At 40.9% G+C, this 25,000-nt stretch overlaps 1 protein-coding gene across 1 annotated transcript in view; it reads left to right on the forward strand.

The window, feature by feature from the left end:
- The window catches only part of LOC117487633 (protein FAM184A-like), a 181,859-nt gene that overhangs the window by 81,709 nt on the left and 75,150 nt on the right, over positions 1-25,000 (forward strand). Inside the window, 4 exon segments of the mRNA XM_034136266.1 lie at positions 3,961-4,145; positions 11,160-11,345; positions 21,876-21,998; positions 24,868-25,000. The exon segment at positions 24,868-25,000 is cut by the window's right edge and continues 29 nt beyond it. Of these exon segments, the coding sequence (XP_033992157.1) occupies positions 3,961-4,145; positions 11,160-11,345; positions 21,876-21,998; positions 24,868-25,000 (627 nt within the window).

Below are 25,000 nucleotides of genomic sequence, written 5' to 3' on the forward strand. Positions count from 1 at the left end.
CGTGTCGGGTAAATGGTGGCGTGTTTAGGATCTGATTTAATATCTCATGAAGTCTCTCCGTCAGTCCTTTGTGAAACGACATTGCCTGTCTGAAAATGTGTGAGCAATAGCGGCTGAATTATGCTCGGCCCATTAGTTCCTATGAGCTCCTCGTGACCAATGAGAGTGCTTCATCATGTTGCACCACAGCTATTTGCATGTGAAGGAGAAAAATAACATCTAGGTGGTGAATGTTGCTCTGCCTTGTTTACAATACAGCGCTGATAATAGCTTATCATTTATTTAAACTGTGGAGGGACCTACGGTTGTTCTTTGTTCCTTTGATTGGTCGATTGGTTGTTAAAGGAACATCCATTTAATTACAACTTGGTTCTTGTTTTCTTTGGTTAATGTGTCAAAGTATAGTAAGCTATTATTAATCAATGGAGCCATGGCTACATCAGCGTCTGATATAACTGTTTGTTTGCTAAACAGCAGCAAGTACATCATAGTTTAACCCAGTGGTTCCCAACCTTTTTCATTCAGGCCCCCCTTGGGTAATTGGAAATATTTTCGAGCCCCCCCCTAACCCGGTTCCCACCGAGATTGATATAATTAATTGTATATAGTTGTACAAACATTACATTTTCTCTGCTAATAATAACAAGACAAAAATATCTAACTATAATTGTATAATGTATGAACATGAACAAAAGTGCTTGTATTGGCAGATGATCCTGTGCCACCGTGAAATAATGAGGCCTAATTGAAACAATTACAAATCCTGCTTATCGATCCGGTTCTTTAACAGTATTTTTATAGGTTATTTTTTAAGGGAAAAACTAAACAAATTAGAAACAGAATTCACATTGATTTATTTTATGTATAGTGTGGATTATGGGCTGCTAGCACACATAACATACCTGCAGTGGTGGTAGTAAGTAGATTTACTCAAGTACTGTACTTATTTTGAGGTACTTAAGTATTTCCAATAATTTTGCTCCACTACAGTCAGTCCAGAGCTAAATGGTGTACTTTTACTCCACTACATGTATTGAGTTACTTTACAGATCTGGATGAATGATGTGAAATATAATCAACTCTTAAATCAGACTTTAATTACACCTGGAGTAAATTCACAAGCTACCCTGCAGTATACTACTTTTACTTAAGTACTTGATCCGAGTACTTCTCCCACCTTACACGTAATTTGGGCAACAGAACTCTGAGTTAAGGAAGTCGAAAACGGTGCATTTCTCCGTATGAATATGATGCCTTTTGGCCAGCTGATGGACAGATTGCTCGTGTTTCCGCGTTTAGGCGAAAATACTTATGGCAAACGAGCATTGTACACATTGAGCACATTGAGCCTTGTAGATGGTCACTTTTGAACGCTCTGTTGTCCTCCGGCAGATCTCTGTGTGCACGGGTGCTGCAGCGAGTCTGTGAGGCCCCGCCCCCCGCACACAGAGAGAGAGATCTCCGCACCGAACACTTTAGATGTCAAGGGAGATGTATGCCTCATCATACTTTGTTGATTTGGGCATTATAGCTGAAAGGCCACTTTTCTTTTAACTGCCGGTTGTGTTAAAAATGTATCAATTATATTGATTTTACAAGCAAACAATGTTTGTTTACAACTTCTTCCCAAGCTTCACGCGCCCCCCTTGCAATAGCGCTGCGCCCCCCCCAGGTTGGGAACCACTGGTTTAACCAGATTGGTTGACTGCACTTCTTAAAAGCCACAGTGGCCCTTGGATATAGGCTGAGATTGAAGTGGTAGACTTTTTTGTTTTAAGTCTCATATAATCTGCTAATCATCCTTTAAAACCGATAACATTTAAGCCATGCATCTCAGATTTGTTCAGTTATTCAAATATGTCGTCTTACCCATTTATGACATTGTCCTCCAGTTCTAGACACACTCAATCAATCAGAGCTTTGTTTGGGGGGGATTCATAATCTCAACCTCATCTTGCTGCATAGATATCCATCTACATTCATAAAGAGTTGTTGCATGGGTGAGATGTGTGCAGCTTTATAGATTGTTTTTATCTAAGTTTACATAAATAACAACGCCTCAACCCAGCATGTATGTCAATGCCCTGAAAAGATTGACTTCTAAAAAGTTCTGCTCGACCTTCCAAGTTGATTTTAAATGACATCGTCAAAAAGTACCTCCTTCTCAAAAAATGAATTGGCTGACCAAGATGTCAGGTTTGATGCATAAGGTCAACAACATGCTAATCAAGCAATTTTGCTCTAATGACAAAACTAATTGAAAACCCAGACCCAAGTCAAAGTAAGAAATGCTGAGCAGTGCATTTCAGTCAGCAGTGGCTCAACGCTGAGAAGCTGCTAACTGAGTGTTGCATCATAACCATTTCTTTTAAAGAGATGGCATATCTGTTTCCATCTAACCTGGGTGTCAGAACAAAGTTAATCAACAGTGCAATACAATAGATTTCAGAATAAGAGTCTAATTATCACACATGCTGCACTATACAGTTTAAAGGTCCCCTATTGTACTGTTTTTCATCAATATATTATAGGTCTCAGATATATACAGAACCTGTCTCTGATTGGCTGAAACACCAAACAGATCATTGCAGCATCCCATAATCCCCTCTGTTTCTGCCCTGTTTCCAAAGTGCTGATTCTCTGTCTGTTACTTTAGATGAAAATAAGGAGCCCCTCCCCACGCCCCTCTGAGAGAGATTTGGTTACAAAGAACTCAATGGTGCTCTAGGGAGGAGATTCAGGTGATAAGGTGGGGGGGGGGGGGGGGGGTACCTTGGTTGCTGATTGGCTAATGGTTACACAAGCCAAACATCGTTATGACATCATAAAGTGGCCAAAAATCTGATCAGCTCATTTCAGACAGGTTTTATAGAAATGGATCAGGACAAAAAGAGAGAGGAATCTTTGTTCCTGAAACTTTTCAGAGTCTCTTTCCACAGGGGACACATGTTGATGTAGAAGAGACATGAAGAAGAGGGGACACATGTTGATGTAGAAGAGACATGAAGAAGAGGGGACACATGTGAGTGTAGAAGAGACATGAAGAAGAGGGGACACATGTTGATGTAGAAGAGACATGAAGAAGAGGGGACACATGTTGATGGAGAAGAGACATGAAGAAGAGGGGACACATGTGTTGATGGTAGAAGAGACATGAAGAAGAGGGGACACATGTTGATGGTAGAAGAGACATGAAGAAGAGGGGACACATGTTGATGTAGAAGAGACATAAGAAGAGGGGACACATGTTATGTAGAGAAGAGACATGAAGAAGAGGGACACATGTTGATGTAGAAGAGACATGAAGAAGAGGGGACACATGTTGATGTAGAAGAGACATGAAGAAGAGGGGACACATGTTGATGTAGAAGAAGAGACATGAAGAAGAGGGACACATGTTGATGTAGAAGAGACATGAAGAAGAGGGGACACATGTTGATGATAGAAGAGACATGAAGAAGAGGGGACACATGTTGATGTAGAAGAGACATGGAGAAGAGGGACACATGTTGATGTAGAAGAGACATGAGAAGATGGGACACATGTTGAGGTAGAAGAGACATGAAGAAGAGGGGACACATGTTGATGTAGAAGAGACATGGAGAAGAGGGGGACACATGTTGATGTAGAAGAGACATGAAGAAGAGGGGACACATGTTGATGTAGAAGAGACATGAAGAAGAGGGGACACATGTTGATGTAGAAGAGACATGAAGAAGAGGGGACACATGTTGATGTAGAAGAGACATGAAGAAGAGGGGACACATGTTGATGTAGAAGAGACATGAAGAAGTGGATTTTGCATAATAGGTGACCTTTAAATGGAGGAGAGCAGAAAACTCAGACCCAAGTTGAAGTTAAAGATGATGACTCCAGTTGGTTTTGTGACAAGAAACCTCCAAGAATGTCAATACTTAGATGACACCCATCTGTTTGCATTGTGCTCACGCCCCCCCCCAGGTCAGATCAGCAGCCTGCAGGCCACTCAGATGACGCAGGAAGCCGCCATCAGAGACTTGGACAACGAGCGCAGCCGCCTGAAGGACAAGGTGCTGAGGATGGATGAGGAGAGGGAGACGCTGCAGAGCCAGAGCCAGGCGCTGGACGACAGGCAGAGGCAACAGCTGCTGTCCCTGGAAAGGTGGGTGTGTGTGTGTGTGTGTGTGTGTGTGTGTGTGTGTGTGTGTGTGTGTGTGTGTGTGTGTGTGTGTGTGTGTGTGTGTGTGTGTGTGTGTTGTGTGTGTGTGTGTGTGGTGTGTGTGTGTGTGTGTGGTGTGTGTGTGTGTGTGTGTGTGTGTGTGTGTGTGTGTGTGTGTGTGGGTGTGTGTGTGTGTGTGTGTGTGTGTGTGTGGTGTGTGTGTGTGTGTGTGTGTGTGTGTGTGTGTGTGTGTGTGTGTGTGTGTGTGTGTGTGTGTGTGTGTTGTGTGTGTGTGTGTGTGTGTGTGTGTGTGTGTGTGTGTGTGTGTGTGTGTGATGAATAACCAATATGGCATCAATATGCTGTGACTGAAGCTTTTCGTAGACTTGGCTCCAGACTTGTTGAGATATTCTGTGCTCGTATTTTGGACACTGGCTCCTTGCATAGAAAACAAGTCAATTATACCACGGAGAAAACTCAAAGCTAGATATTAGTATACATTTGAGGATGTAAGTAGTTCCAAAAAGTATAACCACTGGTCTTCATGCGTTCTTGAACAACATGATTTCAGGGTCTCAGAAGCTGAATATCTTCTCTGTCTGCAGCTCGTTGTTATTCTCTGAGCTTACGATATATTTCTTGTCGAGAATTGTTGATTTCTTCCTTCCTCTCTGTCTTCAGTTGGTCTTTAGATGTGGATAGATGATGTGGTAGCTCCTGCTTCAGCTCATCGATATAGTTGATGATGGTTTGCTATCCCGACATTTCGTTGTTAGCACATCCTGGTGTTTGCTAGCTTCAGAGATTTCTTCCATTGTCTGGCTTTTTGTGGATTGATCCGTCTGTTATCGATTGTTTCCCCAACTCATATCTAAATGTCTAATTAGATGACTGTTTAAACCGACTACAGAGAGTTGGTTACATCGCGCCCGCTCACTCTGCCATCAGCAAAGATGAGGATATTTGTTATTTCATGTAGGGAGCTTGTGCTGTCTCTCATTTTGACCTTAACGCCTCAGTAATCCGTTTTACCCCAAACTGATTCATGTCCTCGAGTCGATTTGGTATTTCGTTTTGTTCTTTATTTAATTGTTGCAACGTTGACATTTCTGTGTCTGTACAGAGTAATCCCCCTGGTGGAGTTGGTACCACGTGTGGAAGAACAATTTGACTTGAACTATTGATTGATTTCAGGAAGTACTTTACAGAGGAGACCAAGGGTGTTTACTCAATCGTGAGTAAAGCTGCTTCAGAGCCACTATTTCAAGCATACTACGTCATCAAGTGCCGCCGAAGTACTGTTCCAATCTCCAGTATACCGAGCCCGGCGTACTCCGTTTGGAGAAATATCGAGGCTGCACATGAGTAGACTCCGCGGTCTTAAAATCCCCACAATGCTTTGCGCACGGACCAATTTCCAAAATCTGTGGCGGAAGATGTAAGGCGGGGCCTCTCATATGACGCACACCTGCACACTTGCTAGCGTGTTACATTCCTCGTTTTCCGAATGCCAGGAAGTATTCTTGACTCGCTTCTGAAGCAAGATGCTCGGCAGACATGTGCTACCAAGCAAGCGTACTCGCGATTGAGAAACACCCTAAAATGTCAAAGCCTGAGCGCATCGTGACCAAAACGTTTGAGACCCGGCCACTAGCTCGCTAGCACCAAAAGCTAACAACAACGATCTCCGGTACCGGTGCGCTCTCTCTCTCTCTCTCTCTCTCTCTCTCTCTCTCTCTCTCTCTCTCTCTCGTCTCTCTCGTCTCTCTCTCTCTCTCTCTCGTCTCTCTCTCTCGTCTCTCTCGTCTCTCTCGTCTCTCTCGTCTCTCTCGTCTCTCTCGTCTCTCTCGTCTCTCTCGTCTCTCTCCTCTCTCGTCTCTCTCCTCTCTCGGGGCTCGTGCACGACACGCACCACAAAATGGCTCGTTCCACACAGAGCCGATCTTGAATGAAACACAGAGACCCAGACGTACTTGTACTGTACTGTATCATATTATTTTCGAATCAATAATTTTTCTAATTATGATTTTCTTATTTATTTTTTTCAAAAGCATTTTTCCTCCTGGTCTCTCGCGCCCCCCCCCTGTCATGCCTCAATAACATTTGTGATATTGGGCTATATAAATAAACATTGATTGATAGCTGTATAAATCTCATCAGTCTTCTTGTCTATCTTTACACCTTTTAAACACTTCTCTCTGTCATTTTGTTTCAGAAAAGTTGAAAGTTTAACGAGCCTTCGATCATCGAACTGTTGTCAGGGTCAAACTTGTCCATCGCATACACTTTAAAAACTAAATCGTTCCTCTTTTTAAAATCCAAAAGGCTTAAAGGTCAGATGATTTTAGTCAGCAGACCCAGCACAGCCGGCAGTAAATGTCAAGTGTTGCTGCTTCATGTGTGTTTTCCATCCCTTTATCTCTGACATTTGTGCAGTGTGATCCTCTGAGAGTCCTCCTGCTGAGCGACGCTGCTGAATCTCAATGTTCTGGGATAACACACCTCTTAAACTGTACCATGTCTTCCTGTTTAGGCAGCAGCAACATCCCTCAGATCTCAGAGTGTTGTGAATGTTTTAACTTAAAGTGGACCTATCATGCTATATTTTAATAATATAGTGTCGGACCATACCTATATAAGGCATATTTATACTTTTTTTTTTTTTTAAATACCAAACAGATCATGCATTTTAGCCATGCCTCATTTTGCTCAATTTGAAATTTTTTAGCTCTGTTTTAGCAAGGGCTGATTCAGTGAGAACAGCACCATCTACTGGCCTGGCATATGTACTACAGCGTCTCCAGCGCTTTCGAACGGCAATGGCCGTGGCTGTCTCCTCCTGATTGGTGGAGTTGGCCCAATAGCCGTAGCGCCACTGTCCTGACGTCAGGACAGTGTTCAAATCTGGATCAGTTTTTATCAGATCCGTTGCAGCCCCTTTTTAGAGATTTGGGTATGGAGGAAAATAGAGAGGGTTGTGTTTTCTGACACTTGGTGAGTTCCCTGGAACACCGGGGACACATATTCATGTATAAAAGACGTACAAAAGTGCATTTTGCATGATAGGTCCCCTTTAAAAATCCTTACATTTTGAAAAGGAAATGTGGTGATATTAAAAGTGTGTGAAGGGCTTTGTAGCTTCGTCGTTTTAATGGATTCATTTTTGGATTAATTGTGTTTCAAAATGAGCAACATTAGCAAATAAAAACCATTTCAGATAAGGTTAGTGGTCTGACTTAATTATACAGCATTGTGGAAAAGTCATTACAGTAATGGGAGGCTTTTCCCTTCCCTTATCTCCTCTCTTTTTCCTCATTCATGTGTTTTATGATCTTTGCTTATTTCCCCTTGTCGTCTCTCTGAGAAAAAGGAAAAATTAACCTCCCAATATGTTTCCCAGCCCTATTGTTCAATGTTCTCCTCTGGGGGGGGACTGGCCATACGACGGCCCAGCAGTGTGCTCAGTTTGACCAGCTTGACGGACCTTTTTTGGGAGATTTCCAAAACCACCCTCTGGTTTATAGCAATTAGTGCTCAGAAAATATCATCCCCTGGTGGGGAATTAGAGTGTTTGGGTTTTATGTTGTTGCCAATGTCGGATTTATGCAATAACTCACTAGTTTTATGACTGATAATTGCCAAATACAGTATACATTGTGCATCTGTAGGACAGCTTGCAGGGTACGTTTGTTGGCAATGAGGAAACGCTTTTATCCTTTATGGCAAGCAGTTGTTTGTTGATGGAAATGTGTCGTTTAAGGACAGAGTTGTTATGATTTGCATATGTGTGAGTTTAGCCAATGATAAGGTTTGATTTGATTGATCTTGGAGCTGATCCCAGGAAATATAATAATGGTTTAATATCAGCTAAAAAAGCATTTATTGACTTTACTGCCGTGCTGCTCTCCTCCATTTTAACTTTAGCTGTGCAGTGCAGCCTTTCCATCTGTATGAGTGTGACAATTTGACTCTCATGTGAAAGCTATTGTATTGCACTGTTGATTAACTTTGTTCTGACACCAAGGTTAGCATAATTCCTTAAGCTCTGATGGAAACAGATTTTCTATCCCTTTCAATTTTTCTCATTGGATGATGCAATACTCAGCTTCTCATCGTTGAGGCAGTGCTGACTCTCAGGTTAAAATGACAGATGATGCCGGCTGAAATCCATATCAACTTGTTATTAATATTAATTCCACGCGTAATTTGATAACAAACATAATATGTTTTCTAGCGTTCTTACAGTTTCCACTTTCCTTCATATCATATGATTAATTGAAGCTTATCAAGTGAGTAGTCTTGAACCAGGATCCACGTTAGAGGGCTACACATGTTGTCAATAATCATTTGGGTGAATATAAGTGTTGCATTGAACTCTGTATTGGCAGATACCTTACAGTATGTTAAAGGACTTAGGACAAAAAAAATTGAACTTGACAGTCCTAGTATCTGGTCCATTTATTCTTTATCGCTGTGCTTTCATTTCATTAGGGCTGTCAGTCGATTAAAATATTTTAATCGCGATTAATCGCAAATTAATCGCACATTTGTATCTGTTCTAAATGAACCTTAGAGGAATATTTTTAGTTTTTAATACTCTTATCAACATATGAGTGGACAAATATGCTTTATGCAAATGTTTGTTTATTATCATTGGAACAATGACAAATATTCTCCTGAATATTCTCAACACAACAACCTGGGAACCTCTCTCTCTATCTCTCTCTCTCTCTCTCTCTCTCTCTCTCTCTCTCTCTCTCTCTCTCTCTCTCTCTCTCTCTCTCTCTCTCTCTCTTCACTCTCTCCCAACCCTGTGCACTTCTCTGCACTGAGCCAGTTGCTCAAACAGACAAGCCTGTTTACAGTTGTCGGCGAAATGCCGCTCCTCTGTCTTCATAACAGTCAAAGCATGAGACTGAAGTTCCCACCTAGGGTCAAAGTAATGCGCTGTGATGTGCAGTCGACACGTTGGATGCGATCCAAATGATCTAACGCAGCCCCTCGTCCTCCACAATGTTAAGCTGTAGCCACCCATTTAGCTATCGCTGTTGTTGTCCAGGCGTCTCCCCGGCAAACTTTCAAGCGCAAGCGAGCGTCAGGAGCGGGGCTGTCGGCATCAGCTGTGTGCTTGGCTTGCTGTTTAAAACACCTTTTCTTGTATCCATATCTCTCGCTAGAATCTCCCACCATCCAACTAACAACAACAACAACAACAACGTCAAGCCTTTGGGCTCTGAAACTACGGGGCGGGCCGAGGACAAATACACATCGCACGTTCAAATAATTAGTGGCGTTAAAAAAAGACAGCCCTAAATTTCATACCTTGTATTTGTATAAATGTCAAGCTACTCAGCCAAAACAAAAGTTAAATAATGCAACAGAAACCTGAACAATCTGAACCTCAAAGCCGTTATTTACATCTTTGCACGAAGAAAACATTGACGTATGGAAAGCAGAACACCGGCAGTGTATTTCAAAACATTGCAAACCAAAAGTAAAGGTTTTATTTGTATTTGATCTCATTAGTAGTCACATGAAGTCACGTAATCCTGGTACACACTCTATCAGGAAACAGCCTCACAGAGAGGGTCTTGGCTTGCTTTAAGGGTCTTTCACTGAGCCCACTGTCAGCTCCCATGTGTCTTATTGGCACAGTTTGGCTAATTAAAATGTTGCTAAACCCATGTGATGAAGAAACAGCTGCTGCCTTGATTAAACTCAAAGTAAATGGGTTTCAGATTACATTTTTGGGTTTCTCAGAAACATCGCTGTTTTCTGTGACCTTGCGAAACCAATTTGCCGTTTGTTCCTGGCTGTCTGCTCGCCTGACTGTTACACGATATATGGAGCTCAGAAACAACTTAAATCAGCAGGACTTCTCCCTCCTCTGTGTCCTCTGAGATCCATCTTTTGGCTCTTATCCATTCCTATATTTCACTTTTATCCCTGCAGTTTAAAAATCTATGAAGCAGCTCCGTTCTTATTCTACTACTACTCCTCTTACTCAAACAATCACTAGCAAATCAGTAATCAGCAGGCTCCAAATGATCCCAATTAACCCCCCCACATTTGTGATTGTCTTATCACAGCTTAGCAACTCTTACTAGGCACAACAATCAATATACACTCCAAACTAAATCTTAAGACCAGGCGAAAAATTACAATAATTGGCATTTCGCACTGGTGGATAGAAAATAGAGATTAGGCAATTTATTAAAAACTGCATTTAAACTCAAACGGGATGTTCGTCAGCTGATCAAAAGTTTTGGAATTGGAATTTGGAGGTATGTTTTTCTCTAGCAGCAGGCTAACAGTATATAGATGACAGAAATACGACACTTTTTTAGCGTTAGCTGTAATCTTTTCACATTAAATCACCATAATGCATATTAAATAACTTTTTGAATGGTTCTCATTTCAAAATAAGTCAGCAAAAACATTAAAAAAGTCTGTCTGAGACTATTTTTCAACCAAGCTAGCGCGTATTAGTCATGCCGTTGTTTTTCCAGACGATACTTTTGGCAATGAGTCTGCTTCTTCTTCTTTATTGTGCAATAGAAAACTATTTAATCTGGTATCATCTTGAAATGTGAAGTAATTGAAAGAGGCCGTGATTTAGCAAAAAGTCCTTGCATTTGCCTGAGGCTGCAGACGACCGCTGACACACACCAACATCAGAATAATGGTTAGCATCTGCTGCTCTGTGTCTCTATAATGAATAACCCCTTTATCAGTAATCCAACATGGAGTCTGTTACAAATGTTCTGTTGGGTTTTGGTGCTTCAGGAAAAACAAATGTGAAGGGGTGAGAGGGTTAGAAGACAAACAGACAGAGTTAAAGATTTATGTCTTGGCTGTCACTTAATAAACATTTAAATGTGGCTAAAAGAAAATACAGCATATGGGTTGAATGTCAGCCCGAGCTCTTTCTGTGTGTGTGTGTGTGTGTATCGTGTTTCAAAAACACTCACCTCTGTGCATATTTCTAAACGTGTGTGTTCATGCATATTCATTTCCTCAGACCCTGCGTGAGGAGAAGTCGTCCCACGAGAAGGACATGAAGGACATCCAGGCTCGATCCGAAGAGGAGACCAACCTGATGAAGGACAGCCAGGCCAGGGCTCTGGAGGAGGTCGCCAAGAAACACCGAGTCACCCTGGAGAACGCTCTGAACAACGCCGAGAAGGAGAAGAACCGCATGCTGGCCGTGAGTACACACACACACACACACACACACGCACACACACGCGCGCACACGCACACGCACATACATACATACATACATACATACATACATACATACATACACATGACAACATACACACATACACACAACCACATACAGACCGACATGACATACATACATACATTACATAGCACACATACACACATACATACATCATACATGACATACACACAATTTACACACATACACACATACACACACATACATACATACCATATCATACCTTACATTACATACATACATTACCCACAATACATCACATACACACACACACCACACACACACACTCACATTTGTGCCATGAGATGGCGAGATGGTCATGCACAATGAAGGACACGATTCATTTGTAAATGCATGTGACTTTGTGTTAGTTGCGTTTGTTCTTCAAGGCAGTAGTTTAAATTGATCTTGGTTTAATGCAGATTAATAATAACTTGTGCAAAAACTACATTTGTTAGAGTTCCTATAGTGGTATATTTAGACAGATGTTGGTGAAGATACAGATTTTGATCCAACCTGGCAAGCTATTGGTTACTTGACGAAAAACGCAAGTGATCACTATAGTTTTTACGCTACTGAATTGCATAAGTTTGATTGTTGAAGTCATAGGTTCATTTACAGCTTTGAACAAATGCATCAAGCCCTGCAATCTGCTCTTAAAACATCAAGTATTGGTATAGATGTAACCAATTACCTACATACCGTATAAAGTAGTTTATCTCAGTCTCAAATAGCTTCAATTTACTCAATATATGTACTGTAGTAGTACACACACACAGTAAGTACACAAACACATTACTTGAAGCCTGATTCCACCATTCCTGTTGCACATTAAACATTTAAACCGGATGATATTCAGGAATGACAACATGCCAGCTGTCTCTCTCTCAGTCTCTCTTCACTCTGGAGGTGTCGCCTGCCAAGCGATCTGAACCTGTCGCACCACCTCAGTCTGTTGATGATAAACAGGCCTGTTAATGGATGAGTGGTGGTTATGGATGACAGACGTCCTGTTTTCTCTGCATATGTTTTCATCTGATTAACAACCCACCACTGACCACATTCATATTGTATAAACGGAGGGATATTGAGCACACTCGTGGTAATAAATGACGTTTAAATTGGTTGAGGTTGAACTGTGTTTTAAACGGGAACTCTGATAGTAAAGATTTCCGTCTAATGTTACTTATTTCTCGGAATGGAAACTGTTTCAAGACAGACCAAGAGAGGACAGGGGAAGCTTGGATTTAATGACCGGACATTCAAGATATATTACGTTAAGATGTACTCTAAATCAAATCAAGTTTTATTTATATAGCACATTTTTAAACGATTTTTGGTCAAGCCAAAGTGCTCTCAGGTTGTGGTGTTTTTTATAAAGAAACAGGAAGTTATTTCCATTTACCTTCCTTCCAGCTATCTCACATTTCCTGTGTGCTTATTAAAACTACAGAAGGGCTTTGAGTCCACATAACATTTCTAAAAGCTATTACTTTAAAGAATTGATCAGCTCTGCAGTGCAGGAAATGAGACGATGCTCATAACCACACAGCATGTCAACCAGAGCAATACAAGAGACCATTTTCAAAGCTAGGACTCAGGTTTTGTGTTATCTCTCTGCACAGGTTGAAATAAAAATGAATACGACATCACACGCTGGAATACCAAGTGACAGGAGCTCAGATACCTGCAGGAAATGTGCAGTTTATTTATGTTTTTTAAAGAGTAAAATACATCAACTGGAGCTATAACAGTGACTAAGAAGCAGGCGGAAATGCGGCCTACTGACGTGGGAGAAAATGTTTATATTTACTCATTCATCATCCGTGACTTTACGAGCAACTCTGAGCTCATTTGCCCCCAGGATGGAGGGGAATGTGAGTATTCTGGATGAGCTTATGACGCTGATGATGGGAGAAAATAGATGCCGAACAGGAAAATTGTGAATGAAAACATATTTTGTGGCAGCTGTTTGGAGCCGTGGATGACTCACACAGGTGATAAGAAGCGCTCTCATGTGCTATTTTTGGGCGATGCTGAAGCTGCCACTGTTCCTATTCACCAAGAAGACTCACAGCTGCTTTACTGGGTTGTTGTGAAGCAGATGATGAAGTAGATTAACGAACTACCTACACATGAGAGGAAGTGTGGAAGCGGACAACAACAGAATGCATATTACATATTAGAAATGTTTTATATTTGTAGTAGTGCAGAAATATAAAGAATTGTGTGTTTTTGGTACATTAATACTTCACACTAGTACTTAATGTGACACTCTAGGATAGCTGTGATTTTTACAGATAATTAAAGAAGATATATTATGCTTGTTTCATATTTGTATGTAGTGTCTCTACTTTAAAGAGTCCTCTCCTGCTGATGTTTAGGTGTATATCAGTATGTAGTGTCTCTACTTTAAAGAGTCCTCTCCTGCTGGTGTTCAGGTGTATATCAGTATGTAGTGTCTCTACTTTAAAGAGTCCTCTCCTGCTGATGTTCAGGTGTATATCAGTATGTAGTGTCTCCACTTTAAAGAGTCTTCTCCTGCTGATGTTCAGGTGTATATCAGTATGTAGTTGTCTCCTACTTTAAAGAGTCCTTCTCCTGCTGATGTTCAGGTGTATATCAGTATGTAGTGTCCTCTACTTTAAAAGAGTCCTCTCCTGCTGATGTTCCAGGTGTATATCAGTATGTAGTTTCTCCTACTTTAAAGAGTCCTCTCCTGCTGATGTCAGGTGTATATCAGTATGTAGTGTCTCTACTTTAAAGAGTCCTCTCCTGCTGATGTTCAGGTGTATATCCGTATGTAGTGTCTCTACTTTAAAGAGTCCCTCTCCTGCTGATGTTCAGGGTGTATATCAGTATGTAGTGTCTCTACTTTAAAGAGTCCTCTCCTGCTGATGTTCAGGTGTATATCAGTATGTAGTGTCTCTACTTTAAAGAGTCCTCTCCTGCTGATGTTCAGGTGTATATCAGTATGTAGTGTTCTTTACTTTAAAGAGTCCTCTCCTGCTGATGTTCAGGTGTATATCAGTATGTAGTGTCTCTACTTTAAAGAGTCCTCTCCTGCTGATGTTCAGGTGTATATCAGTATGAAGTGTCTTTACTTTAAAGAGTCCTCTCCTGCTGATGTTCAGCTGTATATCAGTATGTAGTGTCTCTACTTTAAAGAGTCCTCTCCTGCTGATGTTCAGGTGTATATCAGTATGTAGTGTCTCTACATGTCTCCATGCTTTAATGTCCAAAAAGCTCTTTATTTTTCTCATACTGCCTGTGCACCTCTTTTCACCCTCTGTCTGAAACCAGAGCCCAGTGATGTGGAAGAGAAACTCCCAAACACGGGGATGTTAGCCTTTGCAAACCATTTACATGCACTAAAATCTATATAACACACTACAGGAAAGACAAACCCCAGAAAGCATAATAGGACCTCTTGCCAACAACTATGAATCATTAAGGGCATTTGCTTCCAATACTGGTACATGTCACTTTGACACATGAGTTTGAATCCATTTATTCACAGTTAAGAAAGGCAAAATGACCATGTGACCAAATATATTATAAGCATAAATATCTCTCTAACAAGTCTGGAAAGTCAGATTTGAAGACAGTGTGGGAGTTTTGACATTTAAGTGAGTGCAGGACCCTTAAATCTGAATTCCTGCTTATACGCCGCTGACATTTACTGCATATAAAACTGCAAGTGGGAGTTTGAAGTTGGTTAAGTGTTAGAGTGTGTGTGTGGTGTGTGTGTGTGTGTGTGTGTGTGTGTGTGTGTGTGTGTGTGTGTGTGTGTGTGTGTGTGTGTGTGTGTGTGTGTGTGTGTGTGTGTGTGTGTGTGTGTGTGTGTGTGGTGTTGTGTGTGTGTGTGTGTGTGTGTGTGTGTGGTGTGTGTGTGTGTGTGTGTGTGTGTGTGTGTGTGTGTGTGTGTGTGTGTGTGTGTGTGTGTGTGTGTGTGTGTGTGTGTGTGTGTGTGTGTGTGTGTGTGTGTGTGTGTGTGTGTGTGTGTGTGTGTGTGTGTGAAAAATGTACAGCATTAATATTTCACCGCTACCTACTTAGCTCAGTGTGTGACGACCCCTCACTGGGCTTTACCTCACACATACAGTACACGCACTCTCACACACACACACACACCCACACACACTTCTTAGATGGCACTTTTCACTGCTTGTCTACTGCATATTCTATGGTATATATTTTTACTCCTTGGGAAGAACTTCCTGTTTCCTTCCTTCTTCCTGAGTGAAGTGAGGTCATAATAAGCAGGTTTTAGCCCTTCAAGATGCTTATTTATGTTTGAACCTTCATGTTTCTTCCACTGATCGCACCATTCAAAGCTAATGTAATGTGCCCTTATGCTCATTTTCATTAAGGGAATCCAGCTTAGTCTTAAAAAAGAAAGAAGCATGAAGGTTAGTCTCAATGTTCTTGCATATTAACTTTTACAGTCAAGGCTATCAGCTGAAAACCATCTTTTGTACAGACTGAGAAAATAAATCAATTGGTTTCAGAGTGAACCATAACAAAAGGACATTATCTGCATTTAAATAACGAAAGACCAATAGCTCATTCAATACAAAGGCAGGAAAGCTTTTGGAACAATACTTAGACCTTTGTGAGACACTATCAAAGCCAGTAAGGGTGGGAAAAAACAAAAAAACCTGCAACAATCTGCCTGCAGCTCCTCACTTGTTCCCTCTTGTGCTCTCTGTTCAAATAGCCAAACTTCAGCTTCGGTATCATAAGTGAAATTGCTCCTGAGGATTACAAATTGGGTCCTGGGACACGTTTAATGAGCCCGGGGTCTCGCTGTTCCGAACCACAGCCCTCCATAATGCAGCCTGAAATAGCCTTGTGATGAAGCCCCCTCTCCAGCGGGTCCTTTATTCCAGTCACACCGACACGGCCATGTGGAAGCAAGTGATCAAATATTCTCTTGCATCAAAGTTGCATAATGAGGACGTGTTTTTAATGATACTCCACAGAAGAGCCCGTCAGAGATGACAGCCGCATTAAGAGAAGAAGCTTTCTGCTTTTCCATATGCAGGCTCTCGGGGCCTCAGATTACATCCCATTGTGAACTGATATGCACAATAATTCACTTTTGTATATACCATAATAATACACTTTATTTGTATAGCACCTTTCATGCACAAAGCAGCCCAAAGTGCTTTACAGAAACACATAGCAACAATATTAAAATAAATACAGAACAAGATAAAACATGATCCTAACGAGATTCCCTTGAATTAAAGCTGATGAGAAATTAAAATAGGTTAAAATAAGACAATTTAAATGTCAAATAAAAGCAAAACAGAAACAATACAGTAAAACATGGACAATGATACCAGTGAGAATTGAAAGTTAACCCAAGTTAAAAGCCATATTTAAAAGATTCATATACATACTTTAAATAAAACATCACCGGATTGATAACCAAATACCTAGATATCGATATTGTGACGATGATGTTTTGATATTTGGATTGATAGATGGATATGGATACTTTATTCATCCCAAGTGTAGGATTTTCTGGGGGAAATATTAACACAGTGTGTGCCGTCCAGCTAACCAATCAGAGCAGACTGGGCTCTGGTTTCAGACAGAGGGTGAAAAGAGGTGCAGCAGTAGAGACACTAAATACAAATATGAACCTGGACATGAGCATAACATGTCCTCTTTAAAGGTTGGATGCATGATCTGCATTCTCATCCTCTTGCTGCAATTTTGTGCTGAATCACAGGGGCAGAAACACGAGAGGAGATGCCTCTTCATCCCTCCACTCGTCTTCATTTGAGTCTTTTGTCTGGTCCAGGTTTCATCACGTCTAGTTAATCATATTTTCCTTCATCACCTCTACTCTTTCATCGCTTTAAATGATAATGAGAGGTGTCTGAGAGGAGGCTGCGTTCAGAATACAAATGAACGTGTCTGCAGTGCCTCGCTCTCGCCCTCCATATCGATCTGCGAGGTATGACATGAATCCTGATGTGTCCTGTTATAGATTCCTCCTGACTCTCCTTCTAAATTGACAAATATGATGCCCAATATGACCAGACTGCTGGAAGTCACCTTATGTATCAATTAAGGTTTCTACATTTCAACATTTTTTGACATAAAGAGTATTTCAAGGTTAAGATTTTGGTGTCTTATATGGTGCATTGACATTTTTCTTTTTATAGAAAAACCTGTAATAATTCAGTCAGTAAAACATTGAGAACTTTATGTGCAAATGTACCTTTTCTGAAGCCTAAACATGGTAGAAAATCTTATAAAAGATGACCATGGATGATATTTATTTAGACAATTCGCATCATCTATCAAAAAATTAGCTGAAACAGTAAGTATGTATTGTTTCTACTAAATCTTAAACACATGTTATGTCATTCTTTCCTTACATACCTACTTACTTACACCTACTGTAAGCGCTTAAAACTGCACTCATTATTATATGTATTTAAAAATTGATCAAATTACAAAATGTAGTTTGAACGGAGGCTGCTTGTCGTGACAAACCCAGAGATAATTATCACCTAGTCCCCATTCAGCTCTTCTACCATCTCTTAGCTTATATGTCTGGTTTTTGGACGAATTTCTACTATTTTGATTAAGTCTAACCGCTCTACAGGGTTCTTACGGTCATTAAAAACCTGGAAAAGTCATGGAAATTCAAAATGCAAATTCCAGGTCCTGGAAAAGTTATGGAAAACAACATTTTTCCCAAAGTTTTGGAAAAGTCATGGAAATGTAACTAAAGTTGCATCAAATATAATTTATATTTTAGCTAATCGCCGAAATAGTAATACTATAATGATAATACATACTGTATCGTATAGTAATGAAACGTAAAATGGCATTTAACTGTCGAGGTGTTTTGCTGGTGAGAGATTTGAGTTGCTTTAGCGTGTAGAAGCTAGTAAGCCTATTTGTTTTAGATAGGCACAACATGTTTCATATGCAGACCTTATTTTCCTGTCCATGTTAAAATAAACCATTTTCAGTGGTACCGCTGAGAAAGAATCATTTTTTTGGCCATGGAAAATTAGGTAAAGGTCATGGAGAAGTCATTGAAAATCATTGGTGAAAAAGTGTATGAACCCTGGCTCTAATTTGTGTTCTTTTTTCAATAAAACTGTAATGCTAGCTGCCAAGCACCAAACAGCCAACACATGATATAAGCATTTAGTATTTGGCAAGCTGATCGAGCTGAAAGGATGGCACATATTGGACTAACATTCATCAGGTGGATAGGACTCTAAATGAATGCTAATGTTCTTTGTTTTTGCACAACAAGTAAACATGTTATTTAATCTCATTAGCCATAATATATGATACCACCATAGGAAGATGTCAATGTTGCATTCAAAGCATGAGGGTCAAAATAATTGATGATACAGCTGTTAGTGCTACAAACTACCATGGATAAGGGGCCGTATGGGTATCAGTTAAAGGCATAGAAGACGGAGATATAAACCGTGTCTCCCCCCTTATCGTGACAATGTAAGAACACTGGCTAATAATGGACAAGCTAACAGCATTAGCTCGGAGTCACACAGAATATCTGGAGTGTAGTTTAATGTGCTTTTCGGAAACATGAATGCACCAGGATATATTTGACAACACATTTTCATCGATGCTATCTGGACTGTTCGGGCGTTTCCATCAAAAACATTTCCGTCAACAAGGTTTTCTTTTGATGGCTTCCGGACAGTTTGGGTCGAAAAGGATTGCACTAAGACTTTCACCATGTCTTCATCATGTCTTCATCATGAACCTGAGTCTCCATCATGTCTTCATCATGAACCTGAGTCTCCATCATGTCTTCATCATGAACCTGAGTCTCCATCATGTCTTCATCATGAACCTGAGTCTCCATCATGTCTTCATCATGAACCTGAGTCTTCATCATGTCTTCATCATGAACCTGAGTCTTCATCATGTCTTCATCATGAACCTGAGTCCATCATGTCTTCATCATGAGTCTGAGTCTCCATCATGTCTTCATCATGAACCTGAGTCTCCATCATGTCTTCATCATGAACCTGAGTCTCCATCATGTCTTCATCATGAGTCTGAGTCTTCATCATGTCTTCATCATGAGTCTGAGTCTTCATCATGTCTTCATCATGAGTCTGAGTCTTCATCATGTCTTCATCATGAACCTGAGTCTCCATCATGTCTTCATCATGAGCCTGAGTCTTCATCATGAGCCTAAGTCTTCATCCTGTCTTCATCATGAGCCTGAGTCTTCATCCTGTCTTCATCATTAGCCTGAGTCTTCATCCTGTCTTCATCATGAGCCTGAGTCTTCATCATTAGCCTGAGTCTTCATCCTGTCTTCATCATTAGCCTGAGTCTTCATCCTGTCTTCATCATTAGCCTGAGTCTTCATCCTGTCTTCATGTCTTCATCATGAGCCTGAGTCTTCATGATTAGCCTGAGTCTTCATCCTGTCTTCATGTCTTCATCATGAGCCTGAGTCTTCATCCTGTCTTCATCATGAGCCTGAGTCTTCATCATTAGCCTGAGTCTTCATCCTGTCTTCATGTCTTCATCATGAGCCTGAGTCTTCATCATGAGCCTGAGTCTTCATCATGTCTGATTGATTGGTTGATGATCAGAGCAGGTACAAAACAAGAAAGTTTGAAGTTAGGTATCCAGATTTCTGCCTGAAACCCATTCCACCAATTTGTTCTCTACTAAGGAATAGTCTCAATGAAAGTCTTTGTGAGGCCCTGTGGGAGGAGAGGCTTCAGGCGAACATCAGAGCGGACATATCTCCTCGGGATTTGTTCTACCAGCCTCATTCTTGTCTGTTTTTTACGGTTGCATCAGAGTGTTGAAACTATTGCAAGTAGATAGCAGCCTCTTAGGGGAAGACAGGAGCAGATTGTTAGTGCAAACTCTGGATCATTTTAAAGGCCATTCTTATCCAGATTAGACCCAAACTATTTAACATATTAGCGTCAGTCAGTATTCACTCCTCACAGTTATCACGTCCTCCACTGAAACACAAGATGTCATCACACATGAATTACTGTGATTTGTCACTCGTTCCTTCATTCAGTCGAATTTCCATTCATTTTGATGGAACTGTGTCCCAGAAGTCGATACTTTTATATTTTTTTAATACAGCGTTACAAACTCCATCCTCTTGTGTAATGAATAATGGTGGAAAATATCATTTAGCATTACAGCCATTTTTCCCCAGCTCTAATTGTCCTTGGAAAGCAGTGATCGCTACGCGCTATAACAGAAATCGCTCCCCATTCATCAGCAGGCATAATAAGCTTTGTTATGCTAACAATGCTCCCTCTTCTCTGTCAAGGACAATGCAATAGTTCGGGGGTATTTTAGAACATGTTGCACAGATGAGGGAGGCTAGTTCTGCACTCAAACTGAGGGAGAACTGCATAAATATGAAGAGTTTCTGTATATTTTTAAGGGTAAAAGTCCAGTCTGTATGGAAATAAATCTTTCAACACATCTACTTCTTATGTCTGTATCTGAGAGTCTTCATAACACCATGAATACTAATAAAATATCACTTCTCTTCCAATAAGACTTGAACATCTTGGATTTGGACATGAATTCTCGATATAGCCGCAAGACATTTACTTGTTGATGCTTCTTGACTTTTATTCAAGATTCAAGGCTTTTATTGTCAATGGTACAACGCTATAGTGTAGTTACAGGGTGTCCGCGGGGTCTTAAAAAGTATTAAAAGTTGATGAATCAATTTAGCGAAAATTAAGGCTATTAAAAAGTATTAAACGGCATTTTCCAAGGTATTACATTTTCTAGCTTGTTTTCAATAAGTATATAAATTGTCCAAAGAGGTTGTATTCTACAGTCTGCCTGAATGTAATCATTGCGTAGGTGTGTAGTGTGATTCTGTGTAGTTTATTTATGGCATCCCGTTGGATGTGACGTCATCTGAACAGGACATCGCACGCTCACTGCTTGATAGCGTGCGAAGGTCCGTTTACGCCGGTTGTTAAACAACATCGTTACGGGGAAATGCAAGTTTGCGTCCAAATGGTTGGAAGATAAGGAGGAAGGACAATCAATACTGTATATAGTAAATGTGAGGTAAAGTGTGTCGCCAATGTAACCGGTTAAAACTCAAAGTGGCGATGAGGTCTTAAAATGTATGGAAAGGGTCTTAAAAAAGGTCTTAAAAGGTCTTACATTTGACTTCAGGATTCCTGCATATACCCTGAGTTATGACAATGAACATCTTAAGTCACAGGCTCCTCCATCAGTGCAACACAATAAAACAGATAATAGTCCAAGTAAATAAAATAGAATATAATAGAAATAGTGCAGAATAGTCTATATACAAGTCATTGGAATATTGATAAGTTGCAAACAGATGAATGTTGTGGATGTTCTTTCAAAAGTTCAGGTGTTTAACAGTCTTATGGCCTGTGGGATGAAGCTGTCCCTCATTTGTTTTGACGGATGTGTGTTTCTGACGGTTTTCCACAGGAGCTGGATCAGCAGTTTGAGAAGGAGCGCCTCTGTCTGGAGGAGCAGAAGACGACGCTCCGCCAGCAGCTGGACGAGCTGAGGGAGGAGCTCACCTCCAAACTCAACGCCGCCAACGACGAGGTAGGACGTCTGAAACATTACATATGTACTTTCCTTAAGTGTACATAAATGTCAGATCATTAAGAGCTTTAAAGGTCACCTATTATGCAAAATCCACTTGTTCATGTCTTTATACATCAGCATGTGTCCCCTCTGTGGAAAGAGACTCTGAACGTTTCAGGAACAAAGATTCTCTCTCTTTTTGTCCTGATCCATTTATATAAAAACCTGTCTGAAAATGAGCTGATCAGATTTTGGCCACTTTATGATGTCATAACGATTTTTTGGCTTGAGTAACCATTAGCCAATCACCAACCAAGGTAACCCCCCCACCTTATAACCTGAGTCTCCTCCTAGAGCACCATTAGGCGCGTTCACACCGGAGTACTTTTCCCCGTACTTTTCCCATTTAGTTCCGTTAGTACCTCTTATTTTGCGTTCACACCAAAAAGAGTACTTAGTGCCGGGAACTTTTACCCCCATTTTTAGTGCCTGCTGAGAGATGGTACTTTTCTGGGGAGAAAAAAGTACCAATTTCTATTGGCTGGGCGAATTGCAAACCACGCCCCGAAAAACTCTTATTTCTGATGAATAAAGTCATTTTTTGATCTTGCAGACTGCATATATGATGGATATAGTAGTTTTTGTGGAACTTTGTATGACCTTTATCCTTACATTTCAGCATCCTTTTTATGATTTCACTCTAATTTTCCGGAACATTTGAATAAATATTGAATGGAATTTACCTCTTGAAGCATAAGATAGACAGTATTACCCAGTCATACCAGCGGAAAATGTATAAGGCTCACTTCCACATTTCTTTTAGGACAACTTGAAATGTGGAAAATATACTTTATAAACCCACATTTAGTCCAGAAGTTGCAGCAATTTAACATCCCAAACTCAAAAGACCATAAAATTGAGACCATAAGAATCCATAATGAGAACGTCAGTGCTAAGGTCACACGATGCTACATAACTTTTCCTGTCTGAGTTTTAATCGTCTCTGTTCTTATGTCAGATAATACTATCATCCCTTGAAACCCTTTACTCAAAGTATTTTATTTTTGAACCTCACACTGACTTAACCTTTAGATCTGGCCATTTTAAAAGAGAGTCATAAGAAAATGTGAAGTGATTTTGAATAAAGCTAACTGTTTAACTACCAAATAAAATGTTTACTTTTTGAAGATATTAGCTTTTTGATATAGATTTGCAAAATACAGTTGTTGGCATTCAGGAATAATGTGGTTGGTTTTGCTAAGTCCTGTTAAAACACAAAGAGAGAGGGAACTATGATCATTTCCCACCAGAGGTTTGTTTGTCCCAGCTCCTTGAACACATCGTTTCTCGGTGTATAAACTCACGCCACACTGTGTTTATTGCTGTTGTTTGTGCACTCCAATTTTCTCCTGTGCTTTTAACATCGAGTTAAATTAATACCTGATGCGCGGCAAAACTATGTTGCCACGTCGGCAGAAAGAATATGGACCTGGCTCGTGTAAAAATCCGAAATAGAAAGGCTTATTGAATGCATTTTTGATGGAAATTCCACCTCGCTGAGCATAACATGCTGATGCAGAGTTGGTAGGTTGCTGCCACACTGAGATACAGCCTGAGGAGTCGAAAATAAAAATAATAATACGTTTATTTAGTATAGCACCTTAAAATGAAGACCACAGAAACATGAATACAATAACAACACGAGGCCGTTATTAAGGTCAACATAAAAACAAAACACAGACCGTCACCACGTAGAGTCCCGAAAGGAACAAACATGAGAACAGAACACATCACACACATGTCAAGTTGAAACAAAAGCCAATGTAAAAAGAATGGTCTTCAGTTGTTTTTTAAAAGCTTCTACAGAAGGTGCATCTCACTTCGGTTAAATGTATTCCTTGCGTCCCTCACTTGCGTGGTTTCCCTGCGACTAGTCCCTCCCACCAGGGAAGCATGGAGAGACGCAAGGAAACCACGAGAAGCAGGGAAATGAGTTTTAAGAGCAATGGGACGTCGTTTCCTCCGGAGCGTCACGTGAAGCGACGTCCGTTTGTGATGACGCCGCACAGCTGATCGTCTGACAGCAGCCAGATCAGTGCATGCGCTGCATCGTCCAATCAGTGAGCGATACACAGTAAGGGGGCGGGGCGAGTGTCTGAGGATTTCACCGGAGGATGGTCTGGTAGTTCCTCGATTATCGCTCCTCCGTTATCGCTCCTCGATCCTCGATCCTCGATCTTCCGGCACAAACAAGGCCACTGGGACGCTACTCAAGATGGCGCAGACAAATCAACTTCCGGTGGTACCGAGCCCGAGGAGCGAGGAAATGAAAAATAAGAGAAGTGAGACGCACCCAGAGACTGCAGAGCGGATGTCTTTAGGGAGAGACTTCCATAGTGTTGGAGCACCACTTGAAAGGTTCTACAACTCCCATAATGCACTGCATGCCTGTATCCATCAGGCTGCACAATCAAGGGCTAAACCCTGTGACCCGCTAATATTGACCTGCCAGTGTGATTATTTAAAATATAAAACAGTCTGCTGAGGACTATATTTTACTACCACTGTTTCCTTAAATCAAAATGATGTTATCTAATATCTGTTTTTTTCCAACGAAGTAGAGCCTAAAAGATTAAACGACTAATCTACAATTAAATTGACAGAAAACGTATTAACAACTATTTCGCAACTATTTTGATTTTGTATTTGCGATTGTGGGAAACGGTATTATGATCTCTCTGTCTGTACACACAAACTGAACGATTGACAATACAGTTGACTTTGACATAGTGTTGGAGCCACCACTTGAAAGGCACGGTCACCGAGGGACAGCCAGTAGGCCCTGGTTTAAAATGGTTTATTCTCCCTGTCCCCCCCCCCCCCCCAGGTGGTCCGGCTGCAGCAGGAGGTGCAGCAGGGGGAGCAGGACATGGGCTCAGCCGAGGGAATCATCTGCACCCTGAAGGAGGCGCAAGACAAACTGCTGGAGGAGCTGGACGCCACCAGAGCCCGACTGAGGG

This window comes from Trematomus bernacchii, unplaced genomic scaffold, assembly GCF_902827165.1.
Source record: "Trematomus bernacchii unplaced genomic scaffold, fTreBer1.1, whole genome shotgun sequence".
NCBI classification, from domain to species: Eukaryota; Metazoa; Chordata; class Actinopteri; order Perciformes; family Nototheniidae; genus Trematomus; species Trematomus bernacchii.